The following is an 18468-nucleotide window of genomic DNA, read 5'->3' as shown; positions in this document are numbered from 1 at the left end:
AGTTCCAGAAAGTAAGTGGCGTGCTGTAATAGAATGGATGCTGTCTGCAGCTCAAATATCAGCCATATAAGATGACTGAAGTCACACTGAAAGAGGAATCAATAGCTATCCTATTCTTTGAACATTATAAAATTTCTGCCACTGAATTGGTTACCATGTTGTAGAGCTTCTGCCTCGGTTTATGGTAGTGCTGCATTAATTCAGAGCCGCTCCTGGTAGCTACCGATTTTCCTATAGGTGTACAAACTTGGACCCCGTTCGGCGCTATTTTTTACTTGCATACAATGCTGAAAAAAAAAAGTTGTTCAAATCATTCACCATAAATTTTAACGTGTCTGTTAAGAATTGTGCTTGAAAAAAAAAAAGAGAAAAATAAATTACAAGCTGCAGCTTTAACTATGAATAATAAGGGATGTTGCTTAGACGATGTTTTTCACAAAAACGTATACCATCGAGCTTTCGCGTTGTTACATTTTGTGCCTGCCCAGGTCTTTTCCTTTGTTTCTTTTCTAACGTAGCTCATTAAATAACTGAAAACATCATATCATGTTCTTAAAAAGTCTTTACACATATACAAAGCGCCAGTACATACTTTGAAGCGTTCGACTTTCTTTCAATGCCTGTGCCCTCTTCGAAACTAGAAACTGAATAAAGTGCCACAACCTAAAATATCAATACAGCCCGCAAAAGACGAAGGGCGCTGTCGGAGCCGAGACCACACTTTATACAAGCCGCAGAGAGAACGCCGATAAAACCACAATAAATTGTCGGCCTGACCTTCTGAGCTGCTTTTGGCCTCGTAGAATCTCAAAGCGAGAACGAAGACGTGACACAGTGGAGAAGCGGGTAAAACGGAGCATTTGATTATTTTTTATTTCGCTTCAAGTACAGCAGTAAGGAATAGGTCTGCAGCCAGTAGAAGGAAAAAGAGCCACTTCGTATCGAAGTAGTGGTTTTGGTTGCCGTCTGAAAGTCACGCACGGCTTCTCAACTCGAGAGCAGTTTGTTTGGTTTCCTCTTCTCATTTATTCATGATAAAAAAGATTCAGCCTTTCTGAACATTTTCACGCTGAACGTAGTCTAAAATTCCACTTACACTTATAAACGATGCGTCAGAGTAGACTGCCCTGGCGTAATGTGCTTAAGCCATGAATTTTGTAACCATGAGGCCATATATCCTGATATTTTGTTTTCGAAAAGTCAAGAAAAAGAATAGCGGAGAAGAAGAAATTAACGAGACCCACAAAGTGGCGACACATGGAGGCTACGCCGTCCAACAGTGCGTAGTGTTGCATTCGTTAAATCAGACAACTTCGTAACACAGCACAAACGACATCCGTTTATTTTTGGTTACAGCAGGCGACTGAAGCCCCAAGCGTAGCTCCGTGGCCCTGTTGTTGAAGCCTCCTAGTCTTGGCTTGGCTATCGACTTAGGGTTGTCTGGTTCCGGTTTCGGTTTCGCAACACGTTTCCCCTACATCCCCGTTTTATTCGCAAGAACCTGCAAGACCAGCGACAGCTGTTCTGGCGGGCCTGCAGGATTGAGGCGGCACATGGAGCCCTGGACTGAGGGCTCCACTCAGGAAGAAAAGGAAGTTTGTATAATAAATGTTTTTCCTCCTCCTCCCGCCCCGCTTCCCCCTTCCCCGAAAATGACTTGTCATTTTCCTTCATTTAGGTGATCTCCAGGGGGTACAAGAGTTAGATTGGTCGCTTGAGAGATTATCCTCCAGGTAGCTTCAGCAGGCACAATATCACCTTTCCGTCTCTTCCCGGAAATAGATTCTTAATTCTTGCAATCTTCCATTGTTGCCGTGGCTGCAGGCCATCGCGAATACGTATTAAATCCCCTTCCTTGAGTGTTTTTCTATGCCGTTCATTCTTCTTTTGCACATTTGATAGTTCCCCGAGGTACTCTCTTGTCCATCTGCTCCGGTAGGCTTCTGCAGTCTGCTGGCGTCGTACCCATAGTCTGTGACCTCATACATTGACCTCATCTGCTTTGATTTCCCCATGCTAAGCAGCGATGTGAGGCTTCTTCTCGTCAAGAAGGAAGGAAGAGCAAAGGGATTCCGGTTCTCCGGCTTCGTTGTAGACGTGAGTTAAAGGTCGGGAATTTAAGACGACTTCAATTTCTGCAAATACAGTGGTTAGCTCGTCCAAGGTCACAAACTTGGATCCGATCACCTTTTTGAGCGCAAGTTTGGCTATCCGACGAGGCGCTCATAAAAGCCACTCCACCATGGGGCGCGCTCTACTATGAACTTCCATTCAATTCGTGCATTTGCAACGTAGTCAAGGACCTCTCGTTTCCAGATAGAGCTCCATAGATAAATATCTCTGTTGGCCGTCTTAAAGCAAAGCGCGTTGTCACTGTAAATGACCTGAGATACACCTCATCTTGAGATAAAATGTTTGAGGGTCATCAGAAACAATTCTGCGGACATGTCTTTTGCGAGCTCCAAGTGCAACGCTCTTAATACAGCACAGGGGAATAGTGTGATGTAGGACTTGTAAAGCGAATTTTCTCCTTTCACCAGAAGTGGTCCCGCGAAGCCAACTCCTGTTACCGCAAAGCTTTGAGCCTCGGTTGCACCCTTTGATGATACTTTTCAGAAGCTGACGAGATTATACCTCTCGCAACTGTACCAGAGTACATTTTACTCCACCGTGAAGCACTTGCTGGTGTGCTTGACGTACGAGCAGTTCTGCCAGTCGATGTCGGCTTGACAGTATAACTGGATGACGTTCGTTGTACGGCTTGCCGCTCTGCTGAAGTCTGCCGCTTACGCGCATAATACAATCGTTGTCAGTAAACACTGGAATGTTTCTCAGAGGCGAGTCTCCGGGAAAGCGTTCTCCCTTTTTCACGAACTCAATTTCTATGTTCTGGTCCTCTCGCTGAGTTTGCGTATCCAATATTTTTCGGCTTCATTCAGTTCAACCGTAGTCAGTGGACCCTTGTCACTGCTCAGACATCGCAACTTCTTGATGTATCTAAATACCCATGCAGTCACTCGGAACAGTCGTGTGGCGCTGCTGTATCGATCTGTGTCCAACAGCATGGGAACTTCTGTGGCACTCATCGCTTGAAGGACTTCTACGCTTCGTCTTTCTTCCTCCATTGTCGGAATTTTCCTTGGGAGCAAAGAGAACTGTGGCCATGCGCTTTCCGTTGCCTTTATCCACAGCGATCCTTCTCATTAGGTGGAGCTCTCAACAAGTTGACCAGCTGTAACTCCTCTGGTCATGATATCCACTGGATTTTCTGACCCTGTGCAATGCCTCCACGCTGAGGTATCTGTAAGACGCTGGATTTACATTACGCGATTCTTCGCAAATTGTTTCCATTGCTACGGCTCGCCCACAATCGAGTGCAGTGCTATCATCGAGTCAGTCCAGAAATACATCGCCTGCGATGGCTCTTTCAGGCTCTTCAGAATATATTTATTCAGTCTGGCAGCCAAGAGGCACGCCATCAGTTCCAGTCTTAGAAGAGAAGAGTCAGTTTTTTATACAGGGCAACCCTTGACTTGCTGATTAGGATGCTCGAAGTTGTAATCCCATCCGCTCCTGTTACGCAAATGTAGGCCACTGCTCCGTATGCCACACGGCTGGCGTCAGCAAACACGTGTAGGACTGCTTTGGCGGTAGGCTCGACAAAGTCGGATTTGTAGTACCGCTGTACTTGAACTCTTTCCAAATCGTTCAGTTCCTCACACCACTGCACCCACTTCGTGTATAGATCCGTCGGTAGGATATCTACCCATTCAACATTTCTCTGCCACAGCTGCTAGAATACAGCCGTTGCTCTGACGGTGAATGGAGCTAGCCATCCAAGTGGGTCATAGAGTCTCGCCGTACTCTTGAGCACATACCTTCTTGTGCTTGTATCTGGCTTGGGTGGATCGCTTGCCAGTGGGGGGAATGTGAGGTTATCTGTGCTTGGATTCCATGACAATCCTAGCACTTTGAGAACTCCTGGGAGGTACCCGAGGTGCCTTGCTTCGCAGTCATCCGCCACAAAGCGCTCGTTCAGTGCCAGATTGTTGGATGCCTACTTGTGCAGTTTCAAAGATGCCACGCTAAATATTGTATTTGCTTCTTCATAGATCTTCAGTGCTTCATCTTCATTTTCTACTCCAGTTAAGAGGTCATCCACATACAAGCAGTGCGCCAGTAGTGAAGCAGTCTCCGGATAGTCTCGTTCCATTATCTTCGAATGATGCTGGAGAGTCGCCGTCAACAAGAAAGGACTTGCGGTGATTCCGAAGGGAAAACGCTTCATTCGCCAAGTATCTGGCCTGTTGGTTCATTTGCATTCGGTTTTGCTTGGTGCCACAGAAAGCGCAATGCATCTTTGTCGTTCTCTCTGACCTCGATTTGCAAAAATGCATTTATCTATGCCGGCTACCAAAACTATTTTGTGTCTTCTGAAATTTCGTAACAGTGCTACAAGGTCGCCTGTGAAAATTGGACCACTTTCGAGGGTTTGATTCAGGGATTTCGCTTCCTGTCCATGCGATAAAGCGTCAAAAACTACTCGCAATCTCGTTGTATTACTCGTTTTCCGAAAACACCGGCTGATGGGACATGCAGTAGATCAGCTTCCCCTCTTCCTGTTTCTCTGTTACCGGTTCAGCTATTCCTTCTATGCAATACCGTCTGATAACAGCGTCGTAGTCCTCCAAGAGATGAGGTTTTCGAAGGCGGTTTGTCAGTTGTGACAAACTTTTTCCGGCCACTTCCATATTGTCACGTAAGTTTATACTCTACTTCCATGGAACGGTTACCTCGTATCTAGAGCCACATCGCCTTATATTCTCTTCAAAAGAATTAAGAAGCTTGTGCTCCGCACAGCTGTCATCGTCCGTGACTCCATTTGGCTCGACAGTTCAGAATCGTTCCAAGTAGTTTGCAGTTTCTCTCTCGGCAAGCGATACGCGAAGAGCAATGGTTTTCATGCATTAGGAGTCAGAAATCCTGTAGCCTATTAGGCCCTGAATACACCACCCAAAGGGTGTCTCCACTGCTCGCAGTTTCCCGTTGAGTTTCTTGTTTCTTCCCGTTACAAGTTCTCAGTAGTGCTCTGAGCCAATAAGCAGGTCTATGTCACCTCTTTCGTTATCGCAGGTCATCTCAGCGGCAGTCAGGAATCCAAATAATTCTTTAATCTTGAGGTCAGGAGTCGGAATTCTTTGCTGACAGATTATGTTGGTCTCAAGAACTTCAATCTGATACATCTTATTTTGCACGATTAGCGACACCAGCACTCTTAAAATCTCGTACTGACTGGTGTCCGCCGAACACACCAAATTTCAGCGTTTCTCTTTCAAGAATTTTACAACCGGGTTCTACAGATGCTTTCTCAGTAATTATTGGCCGTTGGCTTGCGCTGTCAACGACAGCATGTAAGTAGACAGATTTATATTCGCCGGCACACAATATCGTTGCTGTTTGTCGCAGTACTTCTCTTTTTTTTTTAGGTTCTTCCGACGTAGACTGCAAGTTCACGGGGACAGTCGTCACATCGCTCACATTTGCCTTTACTTTCTGATGAATGAATTCAGGATCCCACATGGTTGTCGCGTATCGTCCTGCAGAAATTGTGCATCTAATCTTTCATTTCATTTCATTTCATTTAATTACCCTAAAGGCCCAAGTGGGCATTACATAGGGGGGGGGGAGAAGTCATAATAACATTGTTCAAACGTTTCATAGTGTCATCACATGTTAACAACAAAAAATGAGAAAAAGTGATATACAGAACTAACAAACAATTACAAACAATATTACATACGTAGATCAATGGCAACACGAGCACAAATCAGAGAAAAACAAAAATAAACGAGCGTAAAAACTATAAAACAGGCGTAGTTCTCAATTTATTAAACATTTCCGACTAAGCAGGGAACATCGTTTCCAAGGCTTCTCTAAATTTTTCATGGTTCGTGAGGCAAACAATATTTTTATTTAGATCGTTCCATTCACTAATTGAGAGATGAAGGAATGAATACTGTAACAAATTTGTTCGCGCAAAAGAAGGCTCCACTTTGTGATCATGGTCGCGGCGAGGAAAGATTTGAGTGGCCGGTTTTATTTTCTCGATGCTGTAATTTGAAGGGTTATAGTAAAGCTTGTGGAAAAATATTAGGCGATTAAGTTTTCGCCTGATCTCTAAAAGCCGGAGACCTAACTCTCGCTTAATTAAAGAAATGCTAGAATACGAGGAATAATTGCATGCAATAAAACGCGCGGCTTTGTTTTGCAGAGATTCAAGTTTAGCTATTAGGTATGATTGATGAGGATTCCAGATAATCGAGGCATATTCGAGTTTCGGCCGTATGATTGTGTTATAAACAAGAAGTTTTGTGTCTTTGTTGCAATGACGTAATGACCGTCGCATAAAACCCAGGGTTTTGTAAGAGTTCCCTAATATGTTGTCAATGTGTGTGTTCCAAGACAGGTTGGCTGACAGGTATACTCCTAAGTACTTGTGACTGGATGTGTTCTCAATGGCTAGGTTATCAATCTTATAAGTGTAGTAAATTGCTTGATTACGTGTTGTGAAACGAACAAGTTTAGTTTTTTTAATACTCATAGTCATCTGCCATTCAGAGCACCATTTGATTAGGCGTTGTAGGTCATTTTCTAGTTGTAAACATTCGGTGAGGTTAGTCACAGAGCGATAAATAACGCAATCATCTGCAAACAGTCTGAGCGAAGAAGTAATGTTAAGAGAGATATCATTTATGTAGATCAGGAATAATGTGGGCCCTAAGACGGAACCCTGGGGTCCACCGGATTTTATTACCTGACATGAAGATAGGGCATGCTCTATTTTAACGGCCTGTCGCCTATTGCTCAAATATTCCTCAACCCAATTAACCACTGTGCTATTAATGTTAATGTGCCTCATTTTAAGTAATAATCGTTTATGTGCTACGCGATCAAAGGCTTTTTCGAAATCAATAAATATGGCATCTATCTGTTCTAAATTGTGTAAACTGTAGTGGATGTCTGTAGTTAGCTCAAAAAGCTGGGTTTCACACGACCGCCCACGCTGAAAACCATGCTGGTTAGCAAAAAGTATATCCTCACTGATGAGAAAATTTATCATTTGGGAAGATAGAATATGCTCAAGTAATTTGCACGCTATAGATGTAAGAGATATGGGCCTATAATTACTTTTACTATTCCTATCGCCTGTCTTATACACGGGAACTAGGTAGGCAATTTTCCAGTCATCTGGAACGTGTGCTTCATCAAGCGATTGCTGAAAAATGCAAGCAAGAATTTGTGCCGAATTGATTTTTGTAATCTTTAGCAGCTTAGCAGTGATATTATCAGGCCCAGGGCTGCAGGACGATGGCAACCGTTCAATCGCTTTAAGGACACCTCCTGTGTTTATGGTAATGCTAGGCATGAGGTTTGTAGTATGGGGACTTAAGCTAGGTGAACATGTGGTTGATACGTCCTGGTAAACACTACAAAAGTAATAATTGAGTTCGCATGCAACTTCCTCGGGCTCTAAATAAATACCAGAATCATGTTTAAGGTTCGGAAGTTCCCTCGAAGACGCAGGTGAAATCTTGCTTCTGCACTCGTTAGCACGGTGATTCGGTTTCACACAGCGAAACCAACGTCTTCCCCCCAATCGTAGCATTTTCTTTAATGGAATGCTAGCACAGCATGCGGCAGTTTCGTGGTTACTCTCCTTGCAAAGGAAACAGCAATTGGGGTTTGCAATTTGGTGCTGTAGAGCTGATGATGATTTAAATTTCGTTCCAGCACTGTTCTTGTTACTCTCAGCTTAGCTAAACATCTTCGGCTTTGACACCTGGTGCTTCTTGCTGATACTTTGCTGCGCAACCAGGTTTTCGCGGCTTTTGCACGTCAATCCTCAGAAAGTCAACGACCTTCGAAAGTAATGACTGCGTACATTTTGTAGCTGTTTCTCTTTCTGTTGACTCTCCCGGTGCGTCGTCGTCCCGCAGCAGAATTCCTCCTCCTGCCGGGCTCTTGTTATGGTTTCCGACGCCTCCTCCTTCGCCACGGTTCAATGGAAGTCGAGCAATATTTTTTTCGGCAGAGCGCGCTGTATGAGAGGGAAGAGGAGTGTTCCGTAGGTTTCCTGCTCCTGGCCAAGTGCCTGCAAGCCCCGGATCCGAGAGAAGAGGGTATCGTATAAACGCCGGAGGGAGCGTAGGTCTTCGGCGCTCCGCACAGGCTCGAGTTCCAAGAGTGTACGCATGTGCGCTTGCAAGATGGCGTCCGCTTTACCGAAACGTCTGGTGAGCAGCAATATGGCGTCATCATAGCACTGCAATGTGGGAGGGGGGCCCTGTATCGTTCTCGCTGCTTCGCCTGTCAGCACCGCTTTTATGTATCCGAATTTATTAAAGGTCCTCAGATGGTCATTTTTGTGAATCATTTGCTCGAACTGCTCCCAAAATTCTTGCCATGGCACTTCTTTGCCGTCATATATAATGAGCTCTATCCATGGGAGCTTCACCTGGCAGACCCCGTTTATCGTGGCCGCGTCGTTGGGTGGGGATGCTTCTTCCTGCGACTGCCTCTTTCCTTGAAATTTTTTTAATCTCCTCCTGGAGATTCGCGATGTATGTAACGACCAGGTCGTCATACTCGATACATTCCTCGCAGTCCTGCTCAGCCTCTTTCTTTGGCCCTAGCGTCTCGACAGAGGCGTTAACGCCGTTCAGATAAGTCTGCAGAGCGCTATATCTCGCCAACAATACACTGAGTTCTTTTACATTGTCCATGCGGCTCTTCATGCAGGAGTCAATATAGGAAAAGAGTCGGGTCACCTAAGACTGAATAGCCGTTCTCTTCGCTTTGTGTCGTTCCATGTCGCTGCACTCTGGTAGCACTGCGCCGCGGCTTCGAGTAGAAACTAGCTTTTTCTTCGTTATTAGTCCCCTCCAGTACTGGTAGTTGTCTTCGTTAGGTCGCAGCGTACATCCCGGTTTTCAGCACCAACTTTATGTTTATTTCGAAATCGTTAAATTAGACAACTTTGTAACAGAGCACAAATGACATCCGTCTATTTTTGGTTACAGCAGACGACTGACGCCCCAGGCGTCGTTCCGTGGTTCTGTTCTTGAAGCCTCCCAGTCTTGGCTTGGCCATCGACTTGGGGCTGTCTGGTTTCGGTTTCGGTTTCGCAACACGTAAAGCTTGAAGCCTGTCTTCGACTAGAACTCATCTATGGCTTCATGAATTCATCGGCTCGTTATGATGGTGAGAGCAGGGACCAAACACACGTCAAAACGGTTTGTTACAGTTGCGCAGATGAAAACGTGGGGAACACTTAAGCGCCCTCTTTATGGGTATCAAGCAAGAGCTCAGGCCACCACCCGACTTATAATGCCCCGTTTTAACCAAGACGTACAATCTTACCTGCGTGGCGATAGAGTAGCATGCCAGACTCGGCATCAAACAAACCAGGGAAGGTGATTTCAGTCTAGACCTTCTATCTTACATAAGACCTGAGCTTGCACCTCCTCCGGACTTTCTGCTATGATGTTGCCTCGGGAAGTCACACACGATTTCGAAGAATTAGCACTGGACCATGCAATCTTCCATCTACCACATGTGAGAAATATATGCTCAAGATTTTTTTCCATGAAAACAGCAATAGCGCTGAGAAAGCCAACGCCCTCAACATACTATTTTAAAGGTACCGTTCTGGACAAAACAAATTGTTAGAGTAACTTAAAATCCTCTGAAGTGTGCGAAGGCGAAATCCGTTTTGCGGCTCTTTGCACTGATTTGGCCCTTTTATACTCATTCGCCGCGTATTTGTTCAATATGTGACATCACCACGAGCTTTAAATTTTCCAAAATTAACCCTAGTTTAGCTTCCTTGGCGAGTTTAGCAATTAATTACAATAATTAGACGTTATGTGCTGAGTTCAACACAAATTGGGTGTTTTTTTACTTGATATGTGTGATCCCACATTGTCTTGACGTCTTTCCGCTGGCTGTTACGTCACCCAAGTTTTTTTGTTTTTCTGCGCAATTATACGTCCTTCGGTGACCTTAAGTATTAATTGCTTTATTTACACATTCTACCGACAAGCATCTGGCCTTTCTAAACCAATATAGACGTTTTTGAACTATGCCGACGTCTGGCGATATTGCGACGCAAATTTGACATTTATGACTGAATATTTGCCTCATTACTCTACAGACATCCAAACATAGCTTCTAGGCTCATTTTGTCATAGTCTACTTCAAACAAAAATTCGTTCTCTCCTATCATTATTTTTCAAGTGTTTGCAGGGGTGGGCACTTCATGCAGACGCGCTTTCTGCACACATCAATGAGACTAGAAATGATTTCGCTTTTAAATCCGGTGTTATGACCGTCGTCGTCTTTGCTGCTGTTTGTGCGAAACGTCACGAGCACAGCTCTACCAATTGGTAATTGGTATCTTTTATGGCCAAACAGTGATTCTTCGAAATGCTGCATGACTTTACAAAACTAAATGTTATCACAAAGTTTGGAGGATCTGCGAACCCGGGTTCTTGTATAAGGTCGCTGCGGAACGCACATTTGAACGCTTTCGCCGTAGTAAGCCATTAAATAACTCCCGGGGCCTCAAAATACCGGCCAAGCAGTCAGTACGCCGCCATGTAGCAACTATCCTGGCTAAAGACATGTGTTGATTTTTCGCTCGAAACCACGGAGATCTTTATTCTGCAGAGCGAAGCCTTTAACGATATCAACGGCAAAACGTCAACACATTGTATTGAACGCTGCTGTTACCTGCATGATTTGCTAACTCCGATATCATGATGGCGTGAATCCTCTAATAGTGCGGGGGGTGGACTTAAGCATGACGCAAAGCACTCTATCTCAAAAACTTATTCGCAGTGTCAGAAAATGAACACGAGCATCTAGTCCGTCAGTCCATCGTTCCTCCCTAAGCATAATTTTCTTGATTAGTAATAACTAATAAGCCCATCTTCTGGAGCTGGTCATTTGGACATCACCTTAAAATCTGATGTTTTTCAGCTCAGTTCAGTGTATTGACAAAGCATTAAATTTTGCTCTAAAATAATCTATGTGCAGAGCATAGTGCTCTTTCACGCCTCGCCCAAGATTTATCAGGTTCAGTAAACGAATTCTGGGGGAATATTTGAAATGTAAAATGGGGTTCACTAAGAACTGTGCATTTCTTCCGATCGCCTTAAGCTTTTCGTTCTGATGAAAAAAATAAAACCACTCCTCAGCTTGTTTTGAGACCTACATTTCTCTGCTAGTATTGTCTAAATGTAAGATCTAAATGTCGGTCTGCTGGATCAAAGAAACTATGCTCAGAAGGCTGCGCACTAAGCATATTTTATTTGTAAGCTCATGAACAATATTATTTGGCCCTACTATCCATCAAAAATATTTCTACGTATTCAGAGAACAAAAACGGCTTATTGCACAGTAGCCCGGAAAAAGGTTTGGAGTTGTCCTCCATCCAACCTGGAGAAACAATTGGTGCAATGAAGGCTTTCTACAAAGAATTTGTTTAATGAGCATAGAGAGCACGGCTGTGCCACTTCGCGTCTCTGCAGTCGTACCTTTCTCACATTCCCGTATAAGGAAAGCAATTTAAATGGCTTTACGTTTTGGTATGTGTCCTGAGGCGAGCTGCACATTTAATGATCTCTTCTAAAGAAACAACTGTAGAGAACACGCCATTACTGCATCGGTATGCGTAAGTTATGACGGGCTCTCTTATTTTGTCGTCTGGCAGTGCGCACCATGTGCGAACTTTGAACAGTCAGTGTTGATTACCTGCTTCCCGTGGCCGCATAATCATGTACTACAGGGTGTCGGCAAGGATAAGGTCAGCACAAGCCTTAGCTGCTCATCATGCTTCACGTTTTACTAGAGGTACGCCTCGTCCAATAATTTTCTTTTGATGGTGAAGTAATTTTTTAGCAATTTTTATTCCGAGTAATTACTTCCGACATTTCATGGTGCAAAGTGTTTGTCACCAACTCTCAAACACAAATAGCTTACCGCTACCGTTTTTTGTCATTCATCAAACCTCAATCTTTCTATTCGTTTCCGCTCAACAGTCTCACGAGTGTTCATGAAATATATTGCTTGCTGCTTCAAGTTCTTCATTTAGGGTTCCAGTGACCATCGTTAACTTCATGTGTGCTTCCATTTTATGCTGATCCCTCAGCACTTCATGCTATTAGTTCTAGTTTGTCCTTCAAATGAAAGCATCAACTTTGATGCGAAGGATAGATTGGCAATAGGACAAAATACCCCTCTGTTTGGGGTTTCAATACCCATAACTGGGACTTTTTTCTTGATTGTACCTGTCGCTTCTTGCTTTATTGAAAAAAAAGGTTTGCAAATGCTTAAAAGCTAACATATACATTGCAACAATTTGGCCTTCAAAAATTGAAATAATGATTACGTTCTATCCATTTTAGGCTGTTCAAAATATAAGCTGCACAGTTTACAGTGCGCCATCTCGTATTGATGTTTCATGTGCCAGGCTTCTGATCTATCCTAGCCAGAACACCGACATCTTTTAAATAGTCAACATCATTTTAAACTTGTGAATATCCACAGATGCCCATTGGGCAGGTACTAGTGTCTATTTAGGTTCAGTTACATACGTTTGCAGTGCAAGACACAGTTCAGAAGCGAAATGATAGTCCGCCTAAACTATTAGACCATTTCTATCAATTTGATCGTAATGTAACTAAAATAGTTCACAGATGCTTCTGCATTATTAACAACAGGAAAAATTTAGCTACGCACTCTCAGCTAGTGCAGCACAATTCTCAAAAGCATAATTTCGCAACACAGTGGAAGCGTAGATACTTTTTACCAATACATTCATGAAAAGTAGCTTCAGTACTCCATAGTTTCATCACAATTATTACTGCAAATCACTCATACGCAACCCAGCACCGACCAATATTCTTGTCGTAACTTGTTTTTGCCGTCCTTTCTATTGGTTAAGCAGTTTCGTAGGGTAACAACTACTTGGCCGCGCGCGAATAATTCAACCTCAGTCCGGTATAGCGGTTCCAATACCGCTATATCCAGCTATGCCAACCTAGGACAATACTAACCAAGAAAAAAATCGAAACAAAACTGGCTTTATTTTTACCTTTTTAATATTATCATTTAATCTTGAGTAAGCAAGTGTTCGTCCACATAACCTATTATTTTTACCTTTTTAATATTATCATTTCATCTTGAGTAAGCAAGTGCTCGTCCACATAACCTATTAGTAAAGAACAGTTCTTAAAAACAATGGCGCACACGAATAATTTGTTCTCGAGGGCTTCAGGGCCACTATTTGACTTGTGTTTATATATATATATATATATATATATATATATATATATATATATATATATATATATATATATATATATATATATATATAAACACAAGTCAAATAGTGGCCCTGAAGCCCTCGAGAACAAATGATGCTTACATCCATATATATATATATATATATATATATATATATATATATATGGATGTAAGCATCACTTACCGATAACCACAAGTGATTCACTCTATGACACGGGTCTACAGAAACTCTTCCAAGTAAAGTTTTTATTACTGTACAAAAAAGCGTGTAAATAATTTTGTTAACGGCTATCTTTACTGATATTTAATTCACCTAACAGGCGAACTTGACAAAATTGTGTGTGAACAACTGTAGTGGCACGTGAGCAATAGTGTGGCGGACGATTCGTAAGAATAAACGCGTTTGTTTTATTTTTTGCCCGGCAAAGTATATTTTAGAAACTGCAGATGTCATTCGTCTTCAAAAACTATATATTCTTTTTGCAGTTAAAATCAGTTCTCATTTCCAAATTTTGACTCTTAATAGCGTACGTTGAGATACACCTTAGTAAATACTTACTCCGAATTGTAATTTATGCAGTACAATTACTCCAGTCATGATTACATTATTTAGAGACCTTCAGTTGTTCGGAAAAATTTTCAGAGCTTGATAATAAGAGCGTGCCACCAAAGCGGTCATTCTATGAAAAACTACCGATCGAAGAATTTAACCCTGCCAGTTTAAAGCGGCCTTTTTATAATTGCGAGAGCCATTCGAGTACAAAAGCTGGTCAACAGCGGTCGTTTATTACGATTTCTTTATGAGAAATACTATGAAGACCAATTTTTTTACATTTGAACTGACCAAACCATTAATTCGAACTGTTTTTTACTGGCAAACACGCCCCTCCGATACTTGCCGCTCGCTGTGAAGGGGAAGGAATTTGACTCCAGTTCAATTCGAGCATGCCGATATAAAAGATTGAATTGACTGCGTATGCATAGTTACAGTTTTACATTTGCACCTTTTTAGTTTTCGTTTTCGTCTACCAGAATAAGGCTTTTGCAAGATAGGAGCGCCATTTCCCGATCCACTCGGCACCAATATTGTGCAAAACGGAATTTGTGTTTGAACGTCAAAGAAACCAGTCTGTACACGGATGCATTATGCAGCCAATTATTGTAACACTGAAGAAACAACAAATTTTCTTCGCAACCTAAGAGTCTGTTCAAGTTACAAAGAGCGTACTGCGGGAATTCCTCTTCCTTAAATTGCGTATAACAATATACCTGGAATCCACGAATTTTTTGCGGTAAACAGCGAGTTGCGATCGTACATGCAGCTCACAACTAGCACAATATGCAAGTGGGTTGCGCATTGATTGAGATATGGAGGTAGTAAGTGGAGGTTGCTCTTACCATGGGCATCTCTCATCAGCAGCAGAGTTCGGGCCCCTTCGGCACACAGAGCTCGGTACAGTGTCTGCGGCTGCACAGTGGAGGCAGCATTGTTGCCATTTGCTCCTTGCAAGCAGCTGGCATAGAGGGCGACGGCAGCGTGTAAGAGGGCGCTCTGGTCATCATCAGCTGATGTGGTGGACGCCGGCTGTAATGAAATATAAAAAGAGAGGGGGGCAGATTTTATAGATCGCTGTCGTCATATTCCACTTAGCTTTACTTCATTTAGAGTTGCTGACACTATTGTTGATGGATCAACTTGTTTTCGGAGTAATTATTCCGCCTCGGTGGCATGCTGGTTACAGCGCTTGACACCGTAGCTGGAAGTGCGAGGGGCAATAAACAAACTGGGGAATACTGCGTTACTTGAATACTGGCCCCTGTGCTTGTGTTGTTGGCAATAAACAAAACGCATTACCGTTCTTTGCGAAGAAAGAATTTGTTTTGGAATCGCAAGCGGCTGGAAACAATCAGAAGCCTTCCGTTCTCTCACCCCCCCCCCCCCTCCGTCCTTTCATCCCATCATCGTAGAGTTTTTTGTAGATACGTTGAAACTAATACTGGACGTTTTCATGCACGAATATTATACCAAATATGTTATGAATGATAAAACAGAAACTAAACTAAACTAAGTTCCAAATGCACGCTTAATTAATATCAGTGAACCACTGCACATACATAGCAACTCTGTGCTCTCTCCAAACTGTTAGAGATGTTCTTATATATTCATGATCTTAAACTATATTTTAGGGTGTCAGTTCCTCTCGGGAATATAAAGGCCTGTCATCTAAGTACACCAACCTTACTAACAAACCTAGGCCTCCTTCCAATTAGAATAAAGTGAATGCGTTTCAGAAGTACCCAAATTCCCCACAGAAATATTGTAACTTCAAATACCTAAATAATTGTTTTAATTGCAGTTATCTTTCTATATTCCGCTTCAGTGTAAAATATATAGAGAGGAAAAATTCAAAAACAAGGAAACGTGTCCTACCAAGGCGCTTCCGACGAGGTAGCCTTAGCGCAGCCGTTTTCATTGATAATTAGTTGAAATCCCGCTACATCCAAAACGATCATGTGACATCACGCTTCCTCTGCCCGAATGCTCTGGATTGCATCTCGCTAGGCTTTTTTTTTTTCATTCCACTTCGTTCTTTACACCGACCGAGAGCGGACATTGCCGCCTATGTTTTCCATATTTGTCTTCGCGTATTTAACGGCGGCCTGTTTACGACGCAGCCAAACTTTACTGCCTCCAGTGAACGCCTTGACCCCTCCACTCTTCGACGCCGGGGCCTATTTTTTTCCGGAAATGATAGCCTTGAACAAGCTGAAATGGTTAAAACGGAAGCTGCTTCTAGATGTTCCACAATGAGCTCAAGCGTATAGCAGTCAAGTGCTTTTGCAATGCTGACGCCGAGGCTGTCTTGGTTGCTTGCGTGACCGTTACCGAAAAGACCATAAGGGAACGAGTGTTCTTTTTCCGCTCTCCAAACATTCGTTGCGACCGCTTTTAATATATTAACTGTATAGTTGTTTTCATCTCAAAGAACGCGACCCACATTTTTTTCTAACAAAGAACGCCTATATAACGCATTATATTTCATGCATCATGCAGCCTTGATCGCCTAGTAAAGAGCAGAGACATTAGTCTGCCAACCAAGATCCGTATAACTCGTGCTATGGTCTTTCCAGATGTGATGTATGGATGCGAGAGTTGGACTGTGAAAAAGGCTGACCGCCGAAGAATTGACACGTTTGAATTTTGGTGCTGGCGGAGGCTCTTGAGAGTTCCTTGGACTGCCAGAAGATCAAATCAGTCGATATTGTCGACCATAAACCCTGACTGTTCATTCGAGGGTCAAATTCCAAAGTTAAAGCTCAGCTACTTTGGTCATCTGATGAGAAGAGAGGAGTCGCTGGAGAAAGATTTGATGTTGGGAAAGGTTGAGGGTCACCGGAGAAGGGGTAGGCAGCGAACGCGATGGTTAGGTAGCATCCTCGAAGCGCTGCAGATGAAGTTATGTGATGTTAGGAAGATAGTGAGAGACCGGAAAGCGTGGCGTGATATGGTCCATAGGGTAACGAAGAGTCGGACACGGGTGAACGACTGAACTGAACTGATTTCATGCATCTTAGTTAGTCGATGTCTAGGTTCTATAAACCGTTAATATGAATCACGAACGTTTCGGATCGTTAACAAGATCCAACGAGACGAGATAAAAGGCATTTGCTCTGCTCTACAATTTTTTCCCACTGCACTTCGCAAAAAAGAAGAGCTGATAACAAATAAAACATTTAACCAAAATTTGAATGGTTAATTTTTGGTGAGATTCAAATTTTAAGCTAATAGCAGAGTATCTGGCAATCTTACTATTACTGGCAACGTCCAACTAGCAGTGTGAGGCAAACAGCTAGTGGTAATACTTCAGCGAACAAGTCTCGAAAAAGCAATTTTATCTGCCCCCTTTTGTCTTGGGCTCCTCGCTAAGTAATATTTTTCGACAACAAATTCCAGTAAAAAGCCCTTGAAAAAAAGCCCTTGCAAAGCGGGGTCACATATGGGAAACTGGTACTAGGAAAATAGGCAGAGAAGTTTTTGCGACAGTATACACCAGAAAGCGTGGGAAAAACAATCGTCAGTAGTATGAAAAGCGAACACAGAATGCGGCTTTCCCAGGGCATTCCGCAAACGATGCTTGGTGCGAGTGGAAATGCTTAGCATTAGGATGCGGACACTTTCTCACTTGCCGCCAGCATGAGCAGGCCTGAGGAGTGAATATGCTCGCTGGGGCTATGTGCGTGGTACCAGAAGTAATCAATGCAGCATGCGTACATCGGCTGACGATCGAGTCATAAGCAGCAGAGAGCAGCCGTTTGAAGTGGCGTGGGCCGAGTGGCACCCGATGATTGGGGAGAAATGTGGTGAAGCCAGAACGAGAAAGAGAGATGTTAGTATCTTGGAGGACGATTGCGGTGTTACTATATAGGAGAAAATTCTACGCGTCTTGATGGCGCTGGCTCAGCGCAGCTGTATTTTATGACACAGGAAAGTTATATACGTTAATTTCAACTATGGGTTCGACTTCCGTATAAGATATTATCCAAGCCCCGAAGCTACTTTAGAGGATTGATAGAAAAAAATTAGCGACGTATTTTATTTTTTTTTCCGAAATATGTGTCCAACTTGCGTGTACGACAGTAGGCAGCACCCAAAGCTGCTTTAGAGCACTGAGAGAAAACCTTGGCGAAGTTGTTTTATTAAGCTTTTGTTTTCTTGGGGGCGAGGGACAAGAGTGTTCTAGCGGAATTAGCGTCGTGTCTTTTGTAGGCAATATTTATTACCCACCATGTCCGTTTCTAGTCCCTAATATTACAATTACTCTGTAACATTACATCTCATTTTTGCTTTGTAGCAGAGATGAGAACCTCTTGATTCCTTTTGCTAGGCCTACCTCCTAAACGTAAGCCTAATAATTGATTTTGTTGTTTGTAATGAAAGTGTTTTTGTGGTCCTACTTCAGTCAGTAGTTAGCTTCCGGTGGCTATAAGGTTTTTGTTTGCCTTGCGCTGCTGTCACGTGATCAAAAATTTTAAATTGCAAAGTTGCAGTGTGCCCTAAAAGCGTGTAAAGAGGAGTGCTTCAATAAAACGATCAGTGTG

The 18468-nt window shown here is 43.0% G+C and overlaps 1 protein-coding gene across 1 annotated transcript in view; it reads right to left on the bottom strand.

Annotated features, from left to right (window-relative positions):
* The window catches only part of LOC146181180 (uncharacterized), a 101115-nt gene that overhangs the window by 21765 nt on the left and 60882 nt on the right, over nucleotides 1-18468 (bottom strand). The window contains exon 2 of the mRNA XM_084575718.1: nucleotides 14767-14953. Coding sequence (XP_084431844.1) covers nucleotides 14767-14953 — 187 coding nt within the window. The remainder of the gene's footprint in view (nucleotides 1-14766; nucleotides 14954-18468) is intronic.

Source organism: Amblyomma maculatum, chromosome 8, assembly GCF_055883805.1.
Source record: "Amblyomma maculatum isolate TAMU_Amacu chromosome 8, ASM5588380v1, whole genome shotgun sequence".
Lineage (NCBI taxonomy): Eukaryota > Metazoa > Arthropoda > Arachnida > Ixodida > Ixodidae > Amblyomma > Amblyomma maculatum.
This window is presented reverse-complemented; position numbering and strand designations above follow the sequence as displayed.